This window comes from Lonchura striata, chromosome 4A (genome assembly GCF_050655825.1).
Source record: "Lonchura striata isolate lonStrDom1 chromosome 4A, ASM5065582v1, whole genome shotgun sequence".
In the NCBI taxonomy this organism is placed as follows: Eukaryota; Metazoa; Chordata; class Aves; order Passeriformes; family Estrildidae; genus Lonchura; species Lonchura striata.
In genome coordinates, this window is record NC_140742.1 from 5,045,038 (window position 1) to 5,064,116 (window position 19,079).

The 19,079-nt window shown below is 40.8% G+C and overlaps 1 protein-coding gene across 1 annotated transcript in view; it reads left to right on the forward strand.

Annotated features, from left to right (window-relative positions):
* BRWD3 (bromodomain and WD repeat domain containing 3) overlaps window positions 1–19,079 on the forward strand; it is a 45,555-nt gene that overhangs the window by 6,259 nt on the left and 20,217 nt on the right. The window contains exons 5-14 of the mRNA XM_021537734.3: window positions 2,225–2,375; window positions 4,439–4,537; window positions 10,485–10,645; window positions 11,606–11,827; window positions 13,173–13,273; window positions 13,915–13,985; window positions 14,829–14,929; window positions 16,087–16,127; window positions 17,560–17,664; window positions 18,603–18,756. Coding sequence (XP_021393409.1) covers window positions 2,225–2,375; window positions 4,439–4,537; window positions 10,485–10,645; window positions 11,606–11,827; window positions 13,173–13,273; window positions 13,915–13,985; window positions 14,829–14,929; window positions 16,087–16,127; window positions 17,560–17,664; window positions 18,603–18,756 — 1,206 coding nt within the window. The remainder of the gene's footprint in view (window positions 1–2,224; window positions 2,376–4,438; window positions 4,538–10,484; window positions 10,646–11,605; window positions 11,828–13,172; window positions 13,274–13,914; window positions 13,986–14,828; window positions 14,930–16,086; window positions 16,128–17,559; window positions 17,665–18,602; window positions 18,757–19,079) is intronic.

Consider the following 19,079-nt stretch of genomic DNA (forward strand, 5'->3'; position numbering starts at 1 on the left):
CCTATGGAGCTGCTTGTTAGTAACAGCAGTGCTAATATTCAGATTAAGGAGGGCTGCTTATTTGGGGCTGTTGTGGGTTGTAGAAACAAGGGAATGTGCAGGGAATGGAGTGTGGTAAGGGAATGCTGTCGGGCCCCACGTGTGTCAGTGTTTGCTCTTTGCTGTTCCCTATAAAACTGTGCCTTCATCTTTAAGCCACCAAGTCCTTTTCCATTTTGGAGGTAGTCAGGACTGCTTGTGGAACACCTTGGGCTCTGTCTCTGCAGTGGGATATTTGCTGCCAGGCTTAATTCAGCTCCTTCCTAGGCACAGAATATGATGAAACTCCCAAACCAGCTCCAGTGTGAAAAGGGGAGTGTTTGCTGTGCTGCACTGGGAAAATGGTTTGGATTTTTTACATTACCAGTGAGAATGGTATGGTTTGGGTTATTTTGGTGCTCTGGAAGCAAAATTTCAGAGCTTCTAGGTTGGTCTTTTTGATCTTTTAATCTTGAGGTTGATACATCACTGTGTGTTGGCAGTTGGTGACTGAGGGGCTTGTTGGTGCTTATCAGAGACGGAAGTAAGAACTTCATATTCAGATTTTACTTAACTGCAGATTCTCTCTCTAGAACTTCCCTTTCAGAAATCTAACATGCTGAAGGGAGGATACTGCAGCATCATAAAATATTTTGTAGCATAAACACATTTACAGTGTTTCAGGAATGAGTCAGAATAAGAGGCAAATACCAAAGTTTGGATAACCCATTTCTCTCATTTCGACTTCTGTTTTATGCCATCATTTACAGTGAGAGACAATTCATGCTCATACACTGAACTTCACTGGTTTTACCACTGGAAATGTGCCAATATAATTTCAGAACTCTGATTTTAGGGAAAAAAGCTAAAATGACTGGGGAATCCTGTCAGAACAGGAGAGCATTCACAGGATCATTTCTTGATGCTCACTCACAGGATGAAAATTCTTGGAATGAGAACATGGTAATGCACTCATCAGGCTTCTCATTCCTGCACTGAAAAAATAATGATTTTGGATCTTTAGAATCATCATGATTGATGAGATGATTCTCTAACCAGCAGTGACTGAGGAATGAGTAAAGTGAGGGACCTGTCTCTTCTCCCAGAGTTCTATTCGCACTGGAAGAGTTTTTAGTCATATTTAATTAACTGGTAATTTGTACATTTAATCAGATACATTTTCCATTTCTTTTTTGTTAAAATGTGAATTATGGGATGGTGTTGATCCAGCTCATGGTGAAGGTGGTGACATTCTCCAGCCCTGCCTGGCTCTGCTGGGTCCTGTAGCTCCACTGCTGTTGCCCAATTAGAATAAAAAAATTCCCAATGACGTGTGCTAATAATCTGTTTGATGACACAGTTGACTGTGCAATGTTTTGGCAGCAGGGCTGAGGGAATTACAGACCTTCTCCTCCTTCCTGGTGCCTGGCACTCCCTCCCTCCTGTGTGCTGGGGTGGGAGCTGGGCACATCCCTGGAACCTGGGCAGGCAGGAGGGTGTTGATCCATGAAAAGAGGTGGATGGAGCTGTGTGTCCTGTGTCAAAGGAGCTCTGATGGGCAGCTTTTCCTGCCAGTTTGTAAATATAGGAGTCAGGCAGTGCAGGACATTTGGGATAATGAGGCACAATTTATTTGTTGTTTGAACAGACTGTTAGAAAAACTGTTGTCATTCATTCTCTGTCCAAAGGGAAAAATAAAGGATGTTCTCCCAACATGACAAAATTGGAGCCTACACATGTGGGTCTTAAAGGTACCTACTCCCAGAGCTGGGAATGGAGACTGAGTATTGATTTTAGGGTAATATTTAGGGATTTTATGTAATTTTTAAGGTTTTTATTCTTCTGCACATATGCTTCATACAGTGATGTCAGTGCAAGGATGTTTCAGTTAAGCAAAACATGGGAAGAGAATGAACTGAAAGGTAAAAAAGGCTTTAAAAAGTTGTTTGAGCAGAGCACTGCGCTGGGGAGTTTTGTTTCTTATGAAGGGATATCCTAAATTTACAATTAAGCTGTTACAACCTGAAATTTCTGGTGTGGCTTTTGCAACACTCCACTTTAAAATGCAGTATAGTTAATGTTGAGGGGGTTTTCAGGGGCTTTAGGCTTGGTTGCAGCAACTTCACACTTAAACATGAAGCAAAGTGCTACCAGTAGAAGGAAAAAGAAACCAGTTTTCAAATGTCTGTGTTGTTTGTGCGTTTAGGTGGCTGTCAATGCACACATCCCTCCAGATTATCTTCTTAGGATCTGTGAGAGACTTGGACCCCTCTTGGACAAGGAAATCCCCCAGAGTGTCCTGGGGGTGCAGACTTTGCTGGGTGTCGGGCGTCAGTCTCTCCTGAGGGCAGCAAAAGGTAAGATTCTCAATTTATATGGGCTTGAATTCTGTTTTAATCATTAACCCCCTTTTGTTGCCATTCCTGTTGGGTTATCTGTGTGTTTGCATTAGCCCTGCTTTGTCTCCTGTGCTTGCCAGCTTTTTTCTTTCTAAAATGCAGTTGTTGCTATCCCTGTTGGATGTATTTTCTTGGGTTGAAAATGCCATTTTAAGCAATTCTTGCCTACAGTTGCCTGATCTTGTTACTTCCTCTGCCTCCTTCCCCAATGTGTTGGTGTTTGTGTAAATGATGTGAACGGGATTAGGGGTTTGACGCATCTGAAAAATGCCATTTTTTCCATATACATTTGCACACATCTGTGTCAAAAAACACAGAGCTGGGCTATTTTTCAGCCTGTTTTTTTTCCATTCTTTGGCTCCCTGGCTGTGTAGACACAGGTCAGGGTGGTGGCTTTTGGGGCAGCTTTTAGGGAGTAGGAGACGGCCCGGCTGATTCGTTAGTGACCATTCCTGCTTCTCCTTGCTTCAAGTTAATTTAAAAGCCCCCATTCCCTTCATGAAGAGAGCACCAGTCCTTTTCCCTTTGAAAAACTCACTCTGCTTGAGAGAATGATCCTGAGTGCAGTTTTGTGTTAGAACTAAAGAGATCTGAAAGCCATCTGCTATTGAAGTGATTCCTCCTTCCCTCCTCACTCCGTGCCCCTGCCACTGCCTCCCTGCAGGAGCCAGAACTTCCTTGATCCTCTGATGTGCTGATTCAGAGACCTGAGATGTTGCAAAATTTGTTGTAGTGAATTAAATGAGCTGGTGGAAAAGGATCACAGGGCTGGAGGTGACACAGGAGGAGGAGCATCATCCTGGGAGAGGAGGAGGGATGGCAGAGCAGGACCTTCCTGTTTTGGTGGCAGTTGAGCACTTAATTCCCTGCATCCTGTGAAGTCATATTGTGATGCTGCCGAGCATCTGCTGATCCATTGGATATCTCCTGGAGGGATGAGCTGTTCCCAAACATGTTGCCCTACAGAGTTTTGGGACTGAGTCTTGTTTTGCCTGTGCTTTGCTGTAATTAGGTGCAGAAATTCAGGTTTGCAGAGAAACATTCCTTAGTTTCACACTCAGTTTGCAGCTTAGAAGGAAACAGCAGCAAAATGTAAAGAGAAAATAAACATTTTTCTGCAGGGGAACAGAAGGGTTTAGGTGGATGGATCTATTTTAGGAAGTCTGAGTGCTGTTTTTAATGAGTATCATTTAATACTCTGTGCAGCAGTTTGGGGTTTAATCAGAAGGTGCTCTCAGGAGTCTCTGAGTCACCTCAGCTTGTGCACTTCATGTTCAGAGATCTACATGGTGCTACACAGATCCACCAACCTGCGGCAGTGTCCTTCTGTTTCAGCACTTACTCACCGTGGAAGCTCATTTCTCTCCCTCCAGATGGCCAGAAATGGAAGAAATCCAGGTCTAATTTCTGAGGCACTTTGAACAGTCTCAGAAAAATCACTATTGTTCTAGAGAGGAGCCTCTCTGAGGCCAGTTGGCAGCAGCGGGCTGGAGAGTCTTTAAAGAGAACACTCTTCACTTTAAAACAATGATTTTTTTTGGGGGGGGGTGGGGTGCAGAAGACAATCTGAAAGGAGGGCACATTGCCACATATTGCAGGAAAACAGATTTATTGGAAAAAATCCTCACTTCTCTCACTTTTAGGCAGCAAAACATGAAATCGCAAATGTGCAGTTCCTAAGCAGAGGTGCTTTAAGTGTTGCCATTGCAGAAGGAAAATATGGCACAGTTCAGTTGGGCCTCAATATAAAGTGCACCCACTTTTGAAATTCATTTTAAGTTTTTTAAATTCATTTAAATTTTTCTCTTCATGGATTTAAAGTCAATAATCACCCAAATTAAGCAAAAATAAGTTGAAACCATTTACAGTGACACTGCTGAGGAACTGCAAATCAGAGTCACATTCTTTAAATGAGGAATCTGACAAACTGTTTAATCAAACAGATCTTATTCTGGGCTGTTGGGGAGTGGTGCTTGATTATTTAATGTATTGATGATTTCTTGTCACTCCTGCTGGTGCAGACTTCAGACACACACTATGGAAAGGATCTGCATTTGCAGCCCTGCACAGGGGCCGACCCCCCGAACTCCCGGTGAACTACGGGAAACCACCAAACGTGGGTGAGTCTGGAAGTCCATAAAAGGTTCTTTTCTCCCCTCTGTATTAATTCCTGTCCCACAGAAAGTTCCTCTCACTAAGACACTACTCTGGGTTTGCATTAATGTTTTCTCTGGCATTTCATAATGAATTAATCTAAAATAGGTCTCTCCCTGACAATAGGATAATTTTTGTGTTACTCAGGCATAGATTTTCCACAGTGTGTGTAGCCATGTTTTGCATGCTTGTTTGAAGGGCAGTGGGCTTGAGTATTTTTTGGTGATATGTGTCCATAATATGTGCACGTGGTTGTAAGATAGGTTGGGCATGGTCTCAGGAGCATGGAGTCCTGGAGTCATCATGGAATCCTAGCCAGAGCAAAGCGTCTGGCTCCCAGGGAACTTCTTTGACTCAAGAATTCCTTTCAGTTGGATTATGACAGAAAACAGGCTGCTTGCAACATCCCTCTCCAAAAAGGAAATAATCACCAAAGCAACATTTGTGTTCCTTCAGCCTCAGTTGTCCACACAATTAGATAAAGAACTTATATAAAACTCAGATATACGTGGGCTCTCAGCTTACATCTCATCACAGAGCTGCTCTGTTTTATATAAACTCAAGTGTTTGCCTTGTATGGTTTGAACTTTCATTAACTGTTTTTATAGCAAAAAAAAAAAAAAATGATTCTTGCAGGCATAAAAGTAAATCCTGGTTTGTTTCTTTTTAGGGCATTTTATCTCTGTGCAAATGGATACATTTTCCTGGTTTGTCAGGGAGTCCTGGTTTGTCAGGGAGTCCTTTCACATATGGATCCTCCCTCCCTTTGGAGAAGCAGGGATGGTGCTGGCAGCTTTCTGTTTCTATCCTATCTGTGTGTTTATTATTTTAGGCTGGTTCTGCAGTTACTTTACTGTGAGCAGTTGTGCTGATGGATTGCTAATAGTCTGAATTGTGGATTTATTGGGCACAACTCCTCTGATTGGATTTCTGCACGGATTCTTGGATCAATTCTTTCATCAGACTGGGTGTTTTTGGAATATGTGGTATTATTAATGAGGCATCCTGGCAGATTGGACTTCAGCATTTGTCATGCTTTCATGGCAAAGGACTGTGCTGCTTGCTTGGTAACTAGTGAATTAAAGAACAGAATAATTTTTTTTTGTTTGGGTGTTTTCCTCGTTGTTTTTTCTTTTTTTAAGAAATGCAAAGGTATTATATGGAAAAGGGTCTTTCATAGGCAGGAAATCATTTATATAAGTATTGATTCCTGGAAGAATACAGTCCTTGGTGTAGCTATGTAAACTACTACTAGGAGAGGAAAATGTGTATAAATATTAAAAAAAGGATTTGACTTCAGGCAGGAGTTTGATTTTGGGATTCCTTATTCATCCTTAACAGGAGGTCAGAAAATGCTGTGTCTGTTTGTGCAAAATGGATATTTTTCTCCTGGTGAGTGGTGCCAGCCAGAGGTGCTGCAGTGTGTGTGTCTTAAGTACAAGATGAAGAAGTGTGCCTGACCTCTTTGGTATTTTGGCATAACTGTGAGTTCTCACACTGTACTGGCTCAGGCAGATGGACTTTTCTGGAATTACTTGTTGAAGGAGTTGGACTGAAGTAAAAGACACCCATTAATGTGTATTCAGGAGTGAAGTGATTGTTTAAGTACCTGTACAAAGTGGTAAATAAGGTCTAGGATGAGCAACCAGGAGTATTCTCACATCAGTTCCCTTCCAGTGATAAGGATTTAAACTTTCCACCACAAATATGGAGAGAATGTGGTTGGGATGGGACTTTGTGGTCCATAATCCAAAATAAAAGGTCCTGCATGGTGGAACTGGAGCAGGAAATCCTTGTTGCCTTTTCCCAGCCTGTTTGTGCAGAGCTGGGCATCTTCTGGCTGGGGGAGTCTCTGGGAAAGTGCTGAGCTGTGGAAGTCATTCCCAGGGATGTGGTGCCTGTGTGTTGGGGCTGTGGTGATCTGCTGGAGGGGGACAGGGAGGGACAACACTGCCAGAGCTTCCTGCTGCCAGCAGGATGACATGGAGGAGGAGGAGAGACTGCTCGAGCCTTTCTGGGCAGCTTTTGCTGTAGTGGAACTTTCAGGGCTCCCTTTGTGCTCTACCAGACAGAAAGTGGAAAGACTGGTCATGCAGTACCTCAGGACTGGGAGTGATTCCCCTTTGATAAACCTGCTTTTGATGCTACTTCTTTTTGGTGTTTTTTTTTTGGTTTTTTTTTTTTTTTTTTTTTTCTTCTTGCAGGCAGCTCAGAGCAGATTAGAAAGAAGTTGTTTTCACTCTTTAAGAGGTGCTCTAACCTGAGGTTGGAAATCATTCTGTGGGCAGCTGTTCCTAGTGAAAACAAGACAGAATTTGGAAGCAGAAGGTTTTCAGCACAGTCTCAGTATGAATAAGCATTTCAGCTGGGTGGAAATTCACAGTCAAGGTGATGCAGCTACCTTGGGCCTGCCAAAGAGCAGCACTGGGATGAGGTCAGGAATCGATGATGGTTTGTGCTGGAAATGAGTTCCATGTGGTCAGCAGCTCCCAGAGCTGGAACAAGCTGTGCTTTTGCTGCTTTTCCTGGGTCCAGGCTCTTTGTGGCCACACAGCCACTCTCTGAGAAGGTGTTTTCCATGTGGGAGCAAACTGTTTTTTTTCCTGGCATTCCTATGAAACTCCTGTGAGTGGTACCCAATCCCTGCTCGGATTTGTGATGAGGGCAAAATCTAGGTCCTCATTACAAAGTCACACTGCTTCTTGCAGAAGGTGAAACAGTCTGACAAGAGCTCATCACCCGTGAGAAACTGATTTTAAAACAAACATTTGCACCAGTTTTCCCATTTCCTTGCAAAAAGTGGATGGAGACAAGGGTTTTTAGGGAGAGCAGAAATTCCAGCTGGTGCTGCTCAGTGACTTTGCCTCGCTGAAATGCTTGAATTCCTTCTGGGGTTGTGATTTAACTTTGAAGTCTGGGTTGTCTGATGATTGTTTTTAAAATCCAGCTTTCACTGGTGGGTTGTTGTTGCTGGGTTTGGGGTTTATACTTCCTAGGTGAGCTTTCTTGCAAGGATTTTTACATTGTGCCATTACCTATAGTAGAATGTGAGGTAAATTGTGTTTTAGGAATTGTTGTTGTCAGGTTAGATGATTTGCATTAAACACTGGAGTTTTCCTAAAGGTGTGGCCTTCCAGAACCAAGGACTGTGGGAAATAAAAGAGAAAAATGCCTGTGTTTTACAGGTTGGTAGTTGGAGGAGCTGAGATGGCCCTTCAGTGTTGGGACAAAATTAACTTTTCTTATCAAGAAGGCTGGATCTCCTCCCTTTTTATGGGAAATAACTGTCTTGAAAGTTTTTCCTGGCAGGGAATAGTGAGGGGGTGGACTTGGCAGCTCTTACATCCAGTGTGGCATGAAATACATCAGTTAATGAGATAGGTTAGTAAAATTTTTTAGGGTTACTAAGTTGCTATTTCTCCATGTGGGAATTGTTGGGTTTAAGTGCTTTGGGGCCTTAGGAGGACAATAACTTCATTGTGCTGTAGAAAGGAAACTTGACAGGGATTTTTGTCATGTGGGGGTAATTCCCTGTTTAGATATTGTGTATTAATCTTCCTAAAAATACAGGAATGGAGAATGTTTGCTTTGTTCCTTTGAAGCAGTGATAGTTTTTTTTTTTTGTCCAAAGATGCTGTTGCCTTGATAAAATTGTTGCTCCTCATGGCTCAACAATAGTTCTGGATGTCTCTGATTGAAGCATTTCATAAACAGGGCTTTTTATTTGGTAATTATCCATGGGAGATGGAGAAGTTTTATCCCCATTGTGCAAATAGGGAAATAAACACAGAAAAAAAAAAGAGAAATTACTTTCATATCCTCTGAAGCTGAACTGATTGCAAGGCTGGGAATCGACCGGAAAAGTGAGCTGCCAAAACTGTGGGATTTTGGTGCCTTTTGGTGCTTCCTTCATGGGATTTACAACAAACAGCAGTGGTAAATGTTCAACAGGATTGCAGGGGGACACAGAAAATATTGTGATTATCAGGAATATTTTGACATGAGAGTGTATCTTTTTGATTCACAGTTCTTTGTGTGGTTAAAAATATTCAGAGCCATTTGAAATTGCTTACAGGCAGATACACTGTTATTATGTATTTAAATATATACATATATATGTATTGAAATGCTTGAAACCTTGAAAGGCACAGCAGAATCACCATGTTGCTGAATGACTCCACGTCACTGTTGGCACACAGGGTAGGGGAAAGGGAGGTATAATCTTTTTAAGAAATCAGCTTTTAAGCTGTCATATTCAATGAGTAAATAAAATAACGTGTAGGCAAAGCTGAGGTACCTTGAGCATTTATAACTGCAGGATCTCTGTGTTAGAGGTAGGAAAAAGAGTGTAAAATTTCAGTTTTACTTTGCTCAGGGAGACAGTTAAGTTTAACAGCCCTGTATAATACTGGGTATCAACTGAATAGTAGGTAGGTAGTAAATTAATTTGCTTTAGTGTGTTTTGCTTTTTAGTATTGCTGAATATGTGTTTTTACATGCAAAGCAAATATTGACTGAAGGTGAGGTTATGCTGGAGCCTGATGGCTTTTGCAAGCATCTTTTATGCAGCTTTTTTTCCCTCGTGTCATGTTTCAATTGCATTGAGTGATTAAAAATAATCCACATTTCAGAGCCTAAAACTGAGACACAAAAATGCTTTCTTTAAAGCTGGAAACAATTTATTTTCCTTGCTTGTGTGTAAATACTTCAGTGGTATCCATTTACACAAGGAGTTATGGATTAGGAACTCTTTGAAATGGCACTTCTTGACTTTGTAGATTAATTTTTTAATGTATTCCATGATATTTTTTTGGGGTAGATTGGCAGCGATATCATGAGACAATGAGAGTTTTTCAGTAGACTTTCAAGCTAAAGGAGTGAAAGGCACTAAAGAGCTTTGTGGGGCTCCTGTGAAGCCCAGCCCACATCAAGGTGCAGGGGAAGATAAGGAATTGCTCCAGGGGATCTGCTATCACAAGGACTCCACAAACCCACCAGCACAGCTCCCCTAGATCCTCGAGTGCCACTGAAAATCCCTCTCAAAACTTTCAAATCCAAAGTTCAAGTGCTGTGAGTGAGGATAAATAGGGAAGATAGAAATAGGAGAGAATTGGTGAAATTAAATATCCCCAAAATGGTCTCAAATTGTGCATCTAATCAAAGGCTTTTTTACAGGGTGGGCTGGTGCATTTAGGTTTTAGGCTGTTGTTGGAAGGACAAGGCTGTGGAAGGTTTTAGGTTGTGGAAGGTTTTAGGCTGTAGAAGCAGGAAGGAGTTTGTTGTGGTTGCACTTCTTTCTCCTAGCTGCCATTCCTCTACTGGGAGTTTTCCATTTCTTGTTCTTCAATTCCACTGCCATGGGAATGCAAGGATGTGGATGTGGAAGTCCTTTGGCCCTACCTATGATCTGGAAGCCCTTCCAAGGAAAGATCTATATCACCTTTTATAATTTCTTTTATCACCAAAAAACACTTTAAATAAACTATTATTATACTCTTCTTGTAATTTATATTAGTAGCATGTGATTTCCTAAATTTCCAAAATTTCTTTCTTCCTTCAAAGATTTTCCTTAAATATTTTCCACATCTGTGTAGGATAAATATATCTGTTACCTGTTCATAAATTGAACATTGAAATAATTCCCAGTTGTGGTGGGAACTTTTCATTCTGCTTGTATTTTTGGTAAGGAAGCAGGTGCAGGCTGTGGTGGGTACTGAAAGTCTCCATCAGGAGTGGGATTTCTTTTTATAACACTGAACAAAATGTTCCGATAAGGTGGAAGGTTCAGATTTATTACTGATTCTAATAATAAAGTTGTTAATAAATACTATATTTGATTTAATATTTATTTACTCTGAGTTCTGTAGAAAATTCATGCCTCACTCTTCTTTTTGCTTCTTTTTTCTCTCCCAGTTCATATCCTTTCTGCCAGGCAATTAACTGGATGTGGCCGTTTCAGCCACTTGTTCCCAACATCCACCTACCAACACATGAAGATGCACAAAAGGATTTTGGGGCACCTCTCCTCTGTTTATTGCATTGCCTTTGATCGCAGTGGGAGGAGAATTTTTACAGTAAGTTTAAAATTTAGACCTTTTTCTTTGCGAAGATTGCTTTGTTTGGTTTGATTCCTTTCTTCCTTGAGTTCCTCAACAGCCTCTTAGTCACTGATGGGGATGTGACTTTGTTCAGCTGCAAGTTGCTTTCTACTAAATTTAAATTCCTGGATTTTTAGTGTGTCAGTGAATACATGAAAATTATTTTAAGTTTTTTCTTAGAATGCATTGACATCCATTTCTGTGGTGATGCCCTTGCTTCTTGTTTGGCATATTTAAAAATCAATAGATTTTTTAAATGAATGTTGCATTTTTAGCTGTTAATGTTAATCCCTGTGCATGGAGTGACAGGACAAGGAGGAATTCCCACTGCCAGAGGAGAGGGTTAGGTGGGATATTGGGAAGAAATCCTTCTCTGTGAGGGTGCTGAGGGCCTGGCACAAGGTGCCCAAAGAGCTGTGGCTGCCTCATCCCTGGAGCCAAGTTAGATGGGGCTTGGTGCAACCTGGGATAGTGGAAGGTGCCCCTGCCTTCCAAACAGAATCCTTTCCAGCATAAACCATCCTGTGATTCCATGATTCTCTTTTATCTAATTGAAATCCTTGATTCCATAAGATGATTCCCAGGCTCTACAGTTCATAGAATCATAGAATCCCAGAATGGTTTGGGTGGGATGGAATATTTCGCAGGGACATCTTCCACTATCCCAAGGTGCTCCAAGCCCCGTCCAGCCTGGCCTTGGACACTTCCAGGGATCCAGGGGCAGCCCCAGCTTCTCTGGGCACCCTGTGCCAGAGCCTCCCCACCCTCACAGGGAAGAATTTCTTCCTAAAATTGGCCTCTGTGGAATCCCACGGAGTTGTCCTGTCAGTTCACGGGCGTTGTGATCCCTGTCCATCCGCGGTGCTCCGTGTGTGACGTGCATGGAAACACATCACGGAACACATGTAACCTTTGGGAATTCCTGTGGAATTTCAGGGGTCAGATGACTGTTTGGTGAAGATCTGGGCCACGGATGACGGGCGCCTGCTGTCCACCCTGCGGGGCCACTCGGCCGAGATCTCGGACATGGCCGTCAACTACGAGAACACGCTGCTGGCCGCGGGCAGCTGTGACAAGGTGGTCAGGGTGTGGTGCCTCCGGACCTGTGCCCCCCTGGCCGTGCTGCAGGGCCACTCAGCCTCCATCACTTCCATACAGGTAAGGACTGATGGGCTTTTCCCCAAACCCCTTGAATTAGAATGGTAATAAGAGCAGTGTCTGGGATTTGGCCCAACTCAAGGGTGTTTTTCCTGGTTAACTCAATCCTGTGGTGCCCAGGGGATGATTCTCCTGTTTCCATGTGCTTTTAGCTGTGTGATCCCACTGCTGCTTCCTTAGGTATACAAAATGGGTGATCTGATGCTGTTTTAGAGCAACTCAGAGAGCAGCAGAATCTCCTTGGCTCAACTCACTGTCGTGTTTGGCATCTTTGGTTGTGCTCCTGGCACAGCACCTGAACTCTCTTGTGTTCACTGAGAATATTGGTTTTTCAGAAGGATCAGTTAAAATTCCTTACTCCTCGTTTCTTTTTTGTTATCTTAGCTTGTAGCTTAAAGAGCTGCTCTGGATGTTGTAGCAAATGCAGATTTTTTTTAAATAAAACATTCACAACTGCCACAAGCCTTCAAAAAAACAAAATTCCAGGATAAAAAGGACAATCCCTGCAGTTTGGCAGGTGATGCACAGAGAGGGGAGAGTGAGTGGAGCTGTTTGGCTCAGAATCTCTGTCTCCTGGAGTGGTGCTGCCTTGGATTCAGCACAGGCTTCTCCATCGTGCCAGTATTCCCCAGGAGTCTTAATTTCTCCCCATCTTCCCTACACTCCCAGTTTTACCTGATTTCAACCATGTAAAGGTGATTGTGTTAGAAATGTATTTTCCAACCTGGGTATATAACTTGTTTACATGTATATGTATGTATATATATGTGTGTGTGTGTGTTTCTCTTAAGCTCTTTGTAAAACTGAAAGTTTTATAATATAATTTAAAATATAATCAGTCACTGCTTTTTGAGGAAGCAGTGTTGGATTCCTTTACCAAATTACCAGGTAGTCTAAGGATTTCTAAAGGTATTCCTGCAGTTATGAAATTGAGAATAAAAAGCTTTCCCACTCCTTAGAGAGGTTTAAGAAGATAGAGGAGAGGAGATCCTGCTGTGCAGTTGTTCTTAGTTGGGCTTGGATGCAGGAATAGTTGTACTTGCCATGTTTTATCCAGTTCTATCCTAAAAAGAACTGGTTTTGCCTCATTTACAGGGTCTGGACTTGTTTCATTTCTCCAGTTTCCTTTGTGTGGTAAAAACCAAAGAATTCCTAACCAAAATGTAGGTGTTTTCCATTTCCTCAGTTTTATTTTTATGGAAGTTCAGGTTCTGTGCTTACCTCTGCTCTCTATACTCCTGGGGAGAAACTAATCTGTTAGTGAAAAACACTCTTGTCAACAAGTTTTCAGCGTGAAAGAAGAGAAAACAGCAGCTGGTTTAATTGTTACAACTTTTATTTTTAGTTCTCTCCAGCAAGGAAAGGAACAACTCGATACCTCACTTCCACTGGTGCCGACGGAACAATCTGTTTCTGGCAGTGGCATGCGAACACCATGAAATTCAAGTGAGACTGTTGAGATAATTACAATTATTTTAACTCAAGGAGAAATTTATTTTTAATTTTGGCATGGAGAAAAATGCTGAGATAATGAAATAAGGGTGTTTTCTTGCTCAATAAACTGGTTTGTGGGGTAGGAGCACTTTGGGATTCTGTGGTGTTGGAACACAAAGGGGAGGCAGAGATTGGGGTTGTTATTTCTGAGGTTTGTGCCTTGCAAGCCAAAATTGTGGAAGAAATTCCAGCTTTTATATTCAGGATTAAATCCCTGTCCAAAATGTACAGGCAGGAGGATTAATTTGCTTTTAATCAGAAGAATGTACATATGTAGATGTCATCAAACCCATATTTAATCAGGGGGAATTGGCTATTGGAATAATGGTTTGGCAGGGTCTGTTTCAAAAGGATTTGAATTGGTGGGGATAATGATAAATCAGTTCAATAATCTTCTCAGTTTACAGAATTACTGTTTTCTTATTAAACTAAGGAAGGAAATTCCTAAAATGAAAAATAAATTCCGGCACACATAGGTGAGAAATATAGAATTAAGAGATTTAAGATGAGCTTGACCTCAGCCTGCTGAGCTGCAGGGAACTGTTTGTGTTGAATAAAGAAAGAAAAATAAAAATATTGTGTTTTGCGTGTAGGGATCGTCCTGTGAAGTTTGCAGAGAGGTCCAGGCCTGGTGTTCAGATCTCCTGTTCATCTTTCAGTTCTGGTACATGTCCAGCATCAGCTGTTTCATGAATCTGGGGCTTTGGTGACAGTTCTGTTACTTCTCTTTAAATACAAATAGTGTTAAACCCTTTTCCAGTTAATTTTATTCCTGTCAAATTGTGATTATTGGAAATCTTCCCTGCAAAGGGCCTGCCTCAAGCTGCTTTTTCTCTTTTTTGCTATAATTTAAGCTAAAATAGCTTGACCACTTCCAAGGCTTTCAGTCTCCTGTTTTGCACATCAGAAATATTTCTCTGTAGCATCCTTTTAAGACTACCTTGTAAAGTTTTTGAGTGAAAAGTTGTGGAAATCCTCTGTCAAATATTTCACTTTTTCTAATCTTCCAAATTTGGCTGAATTCTAAGAGGAACAATTCAATGTATTGGAAAATCTCAGCTTAACAAACCTCCTTTGCAGCTTTGAATGAGCAAAAATAATGATTTTTACTAAGAAAATGATGTAACTGCTCTTTACATTTGCTTTTTGAAAGTGAGAATTTTTGTAGACCACACTTCTTTTTTAAAGCCAGAAATCCTGAATTAACTAAACCCATTTCAATGCAATAAACCACACAATAATGCCCTTTTGGAGCAATATTGTAAAGAAATTACATAAAATACCTTAATCACTGCATCCCAACTCAGCAATAATTTCTCTGATGCGTGTCAAGCAGACATTGAAACTGCATTTAAATTTTATATTTGACATTTACCTGTTTACAGCAAAATTTTCTTTTTAAAACTAGTTTGCTAGTTTGACAAGAAAGCAGACAATTAAAATAAATGAAATTAAATTAAGTTGTTCCTTGGATTACTTTTTTCTCACAGAGAATTCTCTGTTTTAGGTGGCATGTTCATTGCAACAGGGAGTACTGACCACGTGATAAGAATTTATTATTTGGGCTCAGAATCTCCAGAGAAAATGGCTGAGCTGGAATCTCACACGGTAAGAGGCAAATCCAAAAGAAAATCTCTTTTCCTCTCCTCCCTTTTCCTCATTTCAGGAACTTGATTTCTGTACATCCTTTTTTTTTTTTTTTTTTTTTATTTACTGTCTAGAATTTGTTTGGCTTTCAGCATTGTGGTATTTAAATGCTTGGAAATTTGTGGGATGTTTATTTTTAAATCCTTCTGATGCAAGAGGTTGTGCAAAGTAGGCCTTATGTATTTCATTCCCCAGGAAACTGAAGGACCAGGTGATCTTCCCTTACTCTTGAAAAAATTCTGTGTTGGAATGAGGAATTAAAACAGATTTAATGCACTATGTCATTGCACAATGTCATTTTTTCCTATTAAACTTTCTGTTGAATGTTCAGTTAAATCTACATAAGGAAAGTAATTCAGATTTTGGACTGTGCTGTCAAAATTTGGATCACGATGGTAACTTCATTTAGAAAATAAAGCTTAAAAGCATACTTTTTTTTTCAGATAATGCATAATGTTTTCCATAAAAATTCAAACTACAAATTTACCACCTCAGGAACATTTTATGGATTAAGCCCAAGGTCTTAATTGATTCCCTGAACTTCAGTGGGAGTCATGGCTCCCACACTGAAGTCTCCAAGAACTCATCTAACAAGTATTTTGCTCACAAAAGAAAATTATGTTTTCTGTATTGAACAGGTCTGGAAGAAGCTGTAATTCCTTTAATTTCTTTAAATCCACTCTTAATCCTGCAGACAGCTGTCAGCCCCCCTAAAACAAATCCCACTTACCAGGAGATAGAGACATCAGTGGGAGTAGGGAGAGCAAATCATGGAGCCAGCCCAAGTATTGGGCAAATTAAAAAAAGGACAAAACTGTGTCTAAAACATAACATTTGTTTCTCAATGATTTGTGAGTGTTTATAATATAGTCAAGGTGTGCATTTTTTTGGATTAATTTTTTTATACACTTTCATGTTAGGTGTAAAAATTACAGGAAACCATCACCTCTCTGAAGTTTCCTATTTCAGTGTTTCACACAATTTGTCTGGTAAAGTTTTAACTTCAAATACATCTTCTCTGTACTTGAATTTTTTGACTTTTTAAAAATTTGCTAAGTAAAAATCTTATCTTTGAAGCTGAGTTTTTCACTTCTGTTGTTCTCCCCGCTCCTGTTTAGGACAAAGTGGTTGCAGTGCAGTTCTGTAACAACGGTGACAGGTGAGTGCTGGGTTTTGGACCTGACAATGATGATATTTAATTTTCCAAACACCATTTCATGGAAAACTTGGCACAGGAAGATTTGCCCGTGGGCTTGGCTTAATCTTGGAAAAATTATTGCAGTGTGTTGCAAGATGTGTGTCATGTCCACAAGCTCAAACTCGTTGTCCTCTGCTGTAACAACAAAAATGTTTTGTAACTCTGCTTTTTAATTTGTTTTTTCCTTTAAAACAGCAAATTGGAACCCAAATTTTAAAACCTTTCTGTGTCAGAACCTTCCCAGGTAGAGCCCTGAGGCGTTGCCTGTGGAGGAAGAGCATTTTAATCAATGTAGTCTGAAGCAAAAGTTAGTAAATACAGATGTTTTTATCTGCTTTTGCTCCTGTTCCTTATTTTGCTGGGCAGGAGGTTGAAGGGATGTGCCTTTAAGGGATGAGCCTTCCAAGCCCAGTTGTAGCTGTGCACCTGTACTTGGAGAGCTTTGTCATGTGGAATTATGTGGGAATGTGCTGGGATAATTGTACCACCAGTTCCTTCCAAGCCATGTGAGAGAGAAGGAGGTCACATACTCACTGAAAATTATATTCTGTAACAATGCTTTGAATAGAAAATGGGTGCCTTCCTTTTTATTTTAATATAAAGAAGTAAAATTAAGAAGAAAATTAATTTGTCACAAGAATTTTCAAGTTCTTTTTCATCACAGTGAAAAAAATCAGACCAGGGAAACTGAAAAGGTGAAACAATTACTTCATAAAATTGAATAGATTTGCCTTTTCAGTGTAATTTTGTATATAAATGGAATATCCTTCCAAAGGTCTTGGCCATCCTGTGAAAATCTATTACTTGAGTAGCTTTTCTCCCAATTCCTCAACAAAAATTATTTCAGTGACATCGATGGCCGAAGCATTTTGATGTGGTTAAATACATTTGCTGCATATTTGACATTATTTAATAAGGAGGGGTTTAAAAATTAAAATATTCCTGTTCTGCTCCACAGGCAGGACAACCTCCTTGTGCTCCATTTGGCTCCTTCCCTTGCCTGTCTTCACCCTGTCCCTAAGTTAATGCATTATAATTTATGCCAGACTCCTGGCACTCAGTTTCCCTTTCTTTGCTGCCACTCAGAGCTGCTCCAGGGATTTGCTGATGTCATTAAAAAGGGAATGTGCAGCTCGTATGAATTACGACATTGAAGTCATTCCAAGGCCATCTGCTGCTGGAGCCAAATGTAATTAATGTTGTGGGCTAGAAACTCTCTTCTACCCTCCAGTATCTGATAGGAAAATTGTAACCTCATGAGTGAGAGAAGTAGAGATGCACAAGTACACACTTCCAAGTGTGTATATATATAATTTATTGGTGTCTATGTTGGGGTGAAACCATCTTTATTCAGAATTTCATGGCTTTTTTTTTTTTTCCATTTGCCCCACAGCTTAAGGTTTGTCAGTGGAAGCAGGGATGGAACAGCAAGAATCTGGCACTACCATCAGCATGACTGGAAGAGTCTGGTCCTGGATATGGCTACAAAAATGACAGGGTAAAGCAGAGCAAGCAGAACACACCTCATGGGCACATTTAGCTGCAAGCTAAATCCTTCATTACATTGAACACTGGTTATTTGCTTCCATTTTGAGTTGATTTCCGTGCTTGTATTGAAAATGTGGTGGCTTTGTCAACTTACACAGTTAATTCACCCCCAAATAAATAATAATCTGTTGGTACTTCCCTGTCGTAATGGTTGAGAAATATTTAGTATTTTACACATGAAATAAGAATGTCAAATGATTTATCTCACAGAAAGAGATTTTGGTAGTGCCCCAGTGATCATTTGCTTATATATATATATATCCAACATGGTTCTTAGCACTGTATTTCTACCTTAGGTTTCCAAGTAAGAGGTGAAATTAGTTTGGTTCTCAGGTTCAATTAGGGTTTTGAGTTTTTCTTTTTGAGATCCTCAAGTGACTTCTTTAAGTGCCCTGTAATTGAATTGTAATTGAATATTCACAACAACAAAGAGCAGAAATGGAGAAATCCATTAGGCACTTGCTTTGCAGAATTCCCCATATTTCAGTGGTTGCATTTGCAGTGTTTGCAGTCGGAACTGTGAGTTGGATTTATTTAGGAGGTTCCTGCTCATTGTGGAGTTCACTGATATTGATGACTGATAAGAAAAATGCCTTGTATGAAAAAGCTTAATAAAGCTGAAAGGAAAAATGGGGGTAGGGAAGGATGATGGCTTAGGAACAGAGGAGAAAATATCCTTTTTAAGGAAATAGAGCTCTGTAAATCTCAGTGGCACTGAATATTTCCTGTATTTGTTTTTTACCACTGCAGAACCATCCTTCATTCTCTTGCCTTAGCCAGAGTCACAGAGGTGCCTGTGATCCATCCTCCCTCAAATTTTATACTGAATTAGCTCTCCTAAGTGTTTCCATATGTAGTTACTGATTTATTCCTTTTTAAATTACTTAGAAACAATGTGGCATCTGGAGAGGACAAGGTCACCAAGCTGAAGGTTACCATGGTGGCCTGGGATCGATACGATGCCACCGTCATCACTGCAGTCAACAATTTCCTCCTCAAAGTGTGGAACTCGTCCACAGGGCAGCTTCTCCATAGCTTATCTGTGAGTACAATTCCAGGGGGGAAATCCCAGGTGGATGTAGTTCACTCTGAGATTGATTGGAGGCTGAACTCATCAGCATTCCCACGACAAGGATTTGGTGTTGAAGTATCCAGCTGTCCCCTGCCTGCTATGAGGAGGGTGCACCATGGGGAAAGGAGCTGGTGTGCAGAATCCTGGTGATGGCTGGCTGACAGGGAACCCTTTGGAAGCTCCATTTGTGATGGCTGGCTGACAGGGAACCCTTTGGAGGCTCCATTTGTGCCCTGATGTCTCCTTCCTCCCCATCCCTCCCCATCTCAGCAGTGCTTCCAAACCTGTGGCAG